Source organism: Oreochromis niloticus, linkage group LG11 (assembly GCF_001858045.2).
Source record: "Oreochromis niloticus isolate F11D_XX linkage group LG11, O_niloticus_UMD_NMBU, whole genome shotgun sequence".
NCBI classification, from domain to species: domain Eukaryota; kingdom Metazoa; phylum Chordata; class Actinopteri; order Cichliformes; family Cichlidae; genus Oreochromis; species Oreochromis niloticus.
In genome coordinates this window covers 21,265,834-21,272,633 of record NC_031976.2, presented here as the reverse complement: position 1 = coordinate 21,272,633, position 6,800 = coordinate 21,265,834, and the positions used below count along the sequence as shown (strand labels likewise).

At 39.4% G+C, this 6,800-nt stretch overlaps 1 protein-coding gene across 1 annotated transcript in view; it reads right to left on the bottom strand.

The window, feature by feature from the left end:
- Positions 1–1,498: 1,498 nt before the first annotated feature.
- LOC100707373 (small conductance calcium-activated potassium channel protein 2) overlaps positions 1,499–6,800 on the bottom strand; it is a 60,438-nt gene continuing 55,136 nt past the window's right edge. The window contains 1 exon segment of the mRNA XM_074527748.1: positions 1,499–6,124. Coding sequence (XP_074383849.1) covers positions 5,705–6,124 — 420 coding nt within the window. The 3' untranslated portion in view covers positions 1,499–5,704.

Below are 6,800 nucleotides of genomic sequence, written 5' to 3'. Positions count from 1 at the left end.
CTTTAACACTAAGATTTGATTGTTTTTTTTTTTAAAGTCATTAAAGACGTGTGCGTCATTCCACCTTGAAAAAAAGAAATGTTCAATTTTTTTTTTAAAAGCCTCAAATTGTCATAACGTTCATGCCCATGATAATTGTATGAAAACGTCTGACCTCCACATTTATAATGTGGCTGTAATACTAACTACTGTTATATGACCGTGACAACAACATTTCTATGTACTTTAATTGTAACTCAATGTAAAGTAAGAAACAACTCATCATGTATTTGTGCAGAATGCAAAAGAAGTACAAATGAATTGAGGGTTACAGCTGTAGCCCTTATTAACTGGATGACAATGTTAAATGTCACACTGACTTGGGTTAAACCACAGAAAGAAATAAACCGACAGTTTATACTTACCCTCACCAGAATCCCACATTCATTTATAATGCTGTTGGTGCCAGCAGAAAGGACACTGGTAAAGCAGAAAGGAGGACCTGCTTCACACACAGAAATAATGAATAGAGGGAGGCTTGGCCACTGGAAAAGACTGGACACTGAATGTTTACACACCCACTCACCACCCACTAATACATCATGTCTCTTTCTGTTTTTTCTTCCAAACACTGTCCTCTCAGTTAGAATTGGATTAACATACATTCAAAGTCATATATCACAGCGCCCACTAACTTTATTAAAACCCAGTGAATGACTATGTGTTATGGCACAGTACATATTTTCTCTTCAGTACCAATCCGGTATGTTTTAATAACAGTGAGTACTTTTCTAAGTAGACAAGCCACCTCTAAGTCATATTAATACTGTTGACAGCAAAGACACGTTTTTTAAAAAATAAGACTTATAATGCCACTGTGATTTGGCAAGCTAACAGTATTGAACAAGCCCAAGAAATCAAACTATACTGCTATAAAGTGTGCCTGGTTATCATGGGGTACTTCACAGTAGCTTAATTTTGCAGCATCTTACTATACTGAAGTTAGCCGATCAATACTTATAGAAATATCGGACTTAACAAATGAGCAACTTAGCTAGCATAAAGCTTTCACAAAAAAAGAAATACGAGCCCATTTTAATAAAACAAACAAACAAACAAACTTGCAGCTCTCTACTGCCCCTAGAGGTGTGCCTCTGTGCTTAAAGACAGCGTTAAGTCGCTGTCCAACGTTGTTTCCAAACATCGCGAGAATGAGCGAGAGAAACGCTCACATTCAAGTTGGGGGGGATTTTTTTCTTTTGACAGTGAAAGATACAAAGACAACAGAAAAATAACTAAAAGGGGGTAGCAATTCTTAAAATTCCTATAGTGTTTATATATTTAATAAATTACTCCACTGAACAAAACATAATCTCTACAGGGTGAGTCAGTGTTTACAGCAGTTTTATATTTACATGAATCACCCCCAGGAATATTAAGTACCCGAAAAAACATACAAACGAAATAAATAAATGATAATAAATAAATAAAATAAAAACTTAGACTCATTAAACATGAAAGCTGTAATGTTATAGATATATACTTTATTAATTCTCTCTGATAAAATAAAATTACAAAATAATTTCAACCTCAAACGGCACTTTCCTTGTTCGTGATTATTTAACGTATTGATAATACATATATTATAATTGTCATGACGAATGAGAAGAATACTATAGTTTAATAAGGTAAGATATCAGCTATAACTGCGTTTAATCATAATGGTAGAAAAGACTAAGCAATACAAAGCTATATTTCGTTAACAGCATACTGTACAATATTCCAAGCGTATGTAATTCAGTATTCCGGCCACAGCGTGTCGCTAAAAGATAGTTTTCAATATTGTCTCCAATGTAAAGGTAGGCTTGTCTCTTTTTCCATCACGTCATTACAATTCCTCTCAGATATATCTCAGTCTTTCATTTTATTTATTTCATGAACATCTGTTCCTTCATGGCCATTTATCCTTTGTAAGGTTTATTTGTGTTCCCTTGTGTTCATCCATAGTCCACCATCATCTGTTACAGCAGTCCATGTACAGCACTGTAACAAGTCCATGCCGAGATTTTCACAGTTATTCCCTCAGAAATATTGTCAAGATATCTGCAACGCCTCCTGCTATCCTTTGTCCCCAGTGACAGCAGCGTTCCCTGCCTCTTATTGAAGTCCATTTAAGAGAGAGCACTTTGGTTGTCGAGGTGTGTGTATGTGTGTGTGTGTGTGCGTGTGGGTGTCTGTTCCTGTGTCTGTGTGGCAGTTTAAGTGATTGAGCAAGCGAGTTTGAGTGTATTTCTTTACACAGAATACATTCATGATAACAGCGAGCTGTTTTGGGACCACAAGTTTGACAAAGAATGGCAGTAAAGTACAAGATCTACTTCCCTTTATGAAAGGTCATAAAAAAATCAACTAATAAAAACAACTTAGAGTAATACAGCTAAATCACTGCTGGATTTTAACAAGTGCCAATGGCAGACAATATTTATAGAGTTGCATGTAGGTCGGTCTGACTTTAGTCAAGTAAAGGATTTTTTTTTATTGTTTTGATTGTTTTCAGTGCAGTTAGGCCCATAATTTGTTGGAGAAAGAGACAACTTTTGTGATTTTGCCTCTGTACACCTCCACAGTGAATTTTAAATCAAGTAATCAGGATGTGATTGAAGTGCAGACTTTCAGCTTTGACTCACGGTGCTTTGCTAAGTTTTTGCATTAACTGTTTAGACGCAGTCCCCCATTTTCAAAGGCTCAAACTTTAATTGGACAAACTAACATGATTTTAAAAATAAGGACTGTTTTAAATACTTATCCTTTGCAGCCTTGGACATCACTAAACGCTGTGTTTCCTCTCTTGAGATGCTCTGCCAGGCTTTTACTGGAGCTGCCTTCAGTTGCTGCTTGTTTGTGGGTCTCTCTGCATTCAGTTTTTGTCTTCAGTAACTGAAAAGCTGCTCCGTTGGGCTGAGATCAGGTGAATAACTTGGTCATTGACGAATACTCCATGTCTTTTTGAGTCAGAGAATACAGCCCTGTACACTTTACAATTCATCCTGCCACTTCTGTTAGGAGTCACGCCATCAATAAACACTAGTGATGGGGTTCCACCAACACTTCTCCCACTGTTTCTGACAGATAATGTGTTATGTTCAAATCAATAGGTGTTTCTCTCTTTCCTTCTCCTTCCTTCTCTCTTCCCATAATTCTGCCACAAGCTCATCTTTATTTAAATATTCATTTCTAGATGTTTTGTTTAGCAAGTATAATCTAGCCTATGTGTTCTTAAGTGTAACCACTGGTTTGCAGCTTATTGTAAACCCTCTGTAATAACAGTTACACACTTACAAATGTAGACTTTGACATCACCTACTGTACATCCTGGTGAGAGTTTTTTTACTCAGAGAGATACTGTGAAGTTGTTTTTTAGCCATTCTTTCATCATCCATTTTAGTTGTTTTCTGTTGTCTTTCTTTTCAAGAATGTACCAGACGGTTAATTTGGTCACTCAGCAGTTGACAGTTATTGACTTATTGTGAATTTTTAAGCCTAATGATGACCCCCCCTCACTTGGATTGACAATAAAAAACTATGAAATACAAATTCCACTCTTTGAATCATGTCATGAAATAACAAGGCAACAGGTCTCACCTAGCTATGAAGCTGCTTCTCAATTGTGAAGATGCTTTTATAAGATACGATCGTGGCTAAAGAGTTGGCAGTTCGTCTTGTAATTGGAAGGTTGCCGGTTCGAGCCCTGGCTTGGACAGTCTTGGTTGTTGTGTCCTTGGGCAAGACACTTTACCCTACCGCCTACTGGTGATGGCCAGAGGGGCCGATGGCGCGATATGGCAGCCTCGCTTCTGTCAGCCTGCCTCAGGGCAGCTGTGACTACAACTGTGGCTTGCCTCCACCAGTGTGTGAATGTGAGAGTGAATGAATAGTGGAATTGTAAAGCGCTATATAAATGCAATCCATTATTACTTTTGAGCCTCTGAAAATGAGGGACTGTGCATAAAAATGTGGATAATTAATAAAGTTAATGCATTTTTTGGGTAAAACCTCTTAAATTAAAGCTGAATTTCTGCACTTCAATCACAACCTGTTTGATTTCTAATCCACAGTGGTGGCATGGAGAGACAAAACAACAAAAAAAATATGTCTTTGCCCAACAAGTTATGGACCTAACCGTATCTGCGGTAGATCTTTGGGTCAATACACCCAAATTTAGTGGCATTAAACGAGAACTCGCACTAAATGTGGAGCATCAAGATTGTGCAAAGAGCCAACTTTAGAGTTCTGCAGGGTTTGTTTTAACGGGTATCATCTTCAGAAATTAATCAACCGTTTTTAAATGCCAGTACAAAAAATATGTGTATAATAAGCTAATCTTTCTTCTAATATCCGCCTCCAGTATTAATGCACTTAATACAACTATTAATTGTCCACTTTCTGCTGCTGTCATACGAAACATCCACAGAAATGAAACAAGATCAAAGTCTCATTTCAGCACAGCAAAGTACACTTTAAACATCAGTTCATTTCAATCTGTAATTCTGTAAATGCAGTAATAAAGTCCTGTAGTAGTTGTGTTAGGTTATTTTACCATCAGCTACTGTCGTCATCATCACAAACAGACATTATGATGACTCACGTCCCTCTGTATCAGCTTGTTTCAGCTTGATCTATAATTTGTGTAGTTCACTGAATGGTTACAATTCTCCCGGCTGAGTAGTTAAAATGTCACAACTACGCATCGTAAGTCTAAACTACTGCATCAGCTCACACCCACAAAAGATAAATTGTTACGATGAACATTTTTTACAGTGTGTCCACATCGCTTGGCAGTGCTCTATGGAGATTGACAGTGCATCATGTGCTTGGCAGTATTGGCTTTTAGTATCATCTTGTGGGCTAGTGCATTATTTTCTGTGTGTGAGCGTAAATAGGGCCTTTGTGAGAGTCTGCATGTTTGTGTTTGTGCTGTGTTAGCTTGTATTGCGTGGATGACGTGATTCGTGTGTGTGTGTGTGTGTGGTGCATGCCACTAGTTATTTATTTTTTTATTTTTCATTTTTTTTAATCGTGGTCGTATTGATCGAACCTTTTGTTAAAGGGATGCTCGTTAATACACAATTAGCATTCAGATAGAAAATACATCATAAGGATAAAAAGTCATGGTCATTAATTCCTGATGACGGGAGTGAGGGATTGGGAAGGGGGAAGGAAAGAGAGGGAGAAAGAGAGACGTAGAAGAGAGGGAGATAGAGATAATAAAAGGCATTCTTCAGTAATTGGAGTGGATTCCATTTAGGAGTTCATATAATTATTCTTCGTTATTTCTCCTCCTCTCTCTTTCGTCCTCCTCATTCTCTCTACCTCCATTTCTCACCCTCTTGGCATCCTTCCTCCCCCTCACACCTTTTAGAGTCTCCATTTTATCCCCATTTTTCTTCTCCTTCCCTCATCAAGTAAAGCGCCCCAAAGTCCCTAACATGTCTCATCACTCATACAGGCCCTCCATCTTAATCCCATTATTTCTCCTCATAGTCTTCCTCCCTCCCTCTTGGAGCGTTAGTTTCCGAGGATCACCAGACATTTCTCTCATCTCCCATTTCTCTCCTTTAGTCTGAAGTGTGAGGACTAGCGCAGCCCCCGTCCTTCCTCCCTGTTTTTTCCTCATATTTGTCCTCTCCTGGTCCAAGAAAAAAAAAGAAAAGAAAAAAAGCTGTCCTCAGCAGCTAGAGGTGCACGTGTTGGGGTTGGAGCTAGCCTCCAAGCTCCCCTCTGGGCTCAGGGGTGGGGGCGACAGAGGGGACTCCAACGCCAAAGTAGAAACCGGAGCTGAGGGTGGTGCAGGAGCTGTGACCTGGACTGGAGACACTGAAGCTGGCGCAGTGGTTAAAGAAGCAGCAGGGGACAGTGGGACCACAGCACCTCCTCCTCCTCCTCTACCATCCCTTGCATCCCTCTCCCGGAGCAGGTGAACCAGGGCAGCATGCTGGGCGCTGAGGGTTGCAGACAGGTGAGCGGGCAAGGCGTTGAAGCCCGCCGTGAGCTGCTCCACCCGCTGCTCCAGGGACAGCATCTGACGTTCCAAGTCCTCGCTGCGGTCGTTGAGCTCGGACATGAGCTCATACATGACACTCTGCATCTATGACAGGAGAGAGTGGAGAGTGGGAGATGAGTCAGTGCACACAGCGTACTTTGAAGAAGTGAGACAGACTGCAAACACGTAAAAACAGGAAGATAACACAGCCGCTCTATGAATGCTTGTTTTAAAAAAAAACAAAAACAAAAAAAACATTGGTATTGAATAAGGAGAGACAGTAAGTAGAGCAGGGATGTCAAATTCATTTTAGCTGGGCCACATGCGGCCCAGTTTGATCTGAAGTGTGCTGGATGAGTAAAACCACTGCATAAAGGTAAAAAAAAGAAAACAGCTTGAAACATTTTCCCTTTCTTTTAGCATAAAAAGTACATTGCGAAAAAGTTCACATTTAATGAAAAATGAACAGCCTGAGGTGTAAAAATAGGTGAAATTTTAATAATATGCCTCAGTTTTTCCACAACTGACAGCCTGCTGACAATACATAGAAATGCCACAGTTGTAAATGAAGCACTTCAGCACGGCTCCTTGGCTTAACCACCTTACTTAAGCTTGGTAAGAAAGCTTTAAAACTGGCCATTCAGGGCAACGACTCTAACAAATCTGGAGCAGTGACATTTTTTCTGCCTGTCTAGAACTACCAATGCAATGCCAAACGAATAATAAACTTTTTAATTATGATGTTTTTCTGCTGTTTTAACTTTGTGTGTGTTCACATATT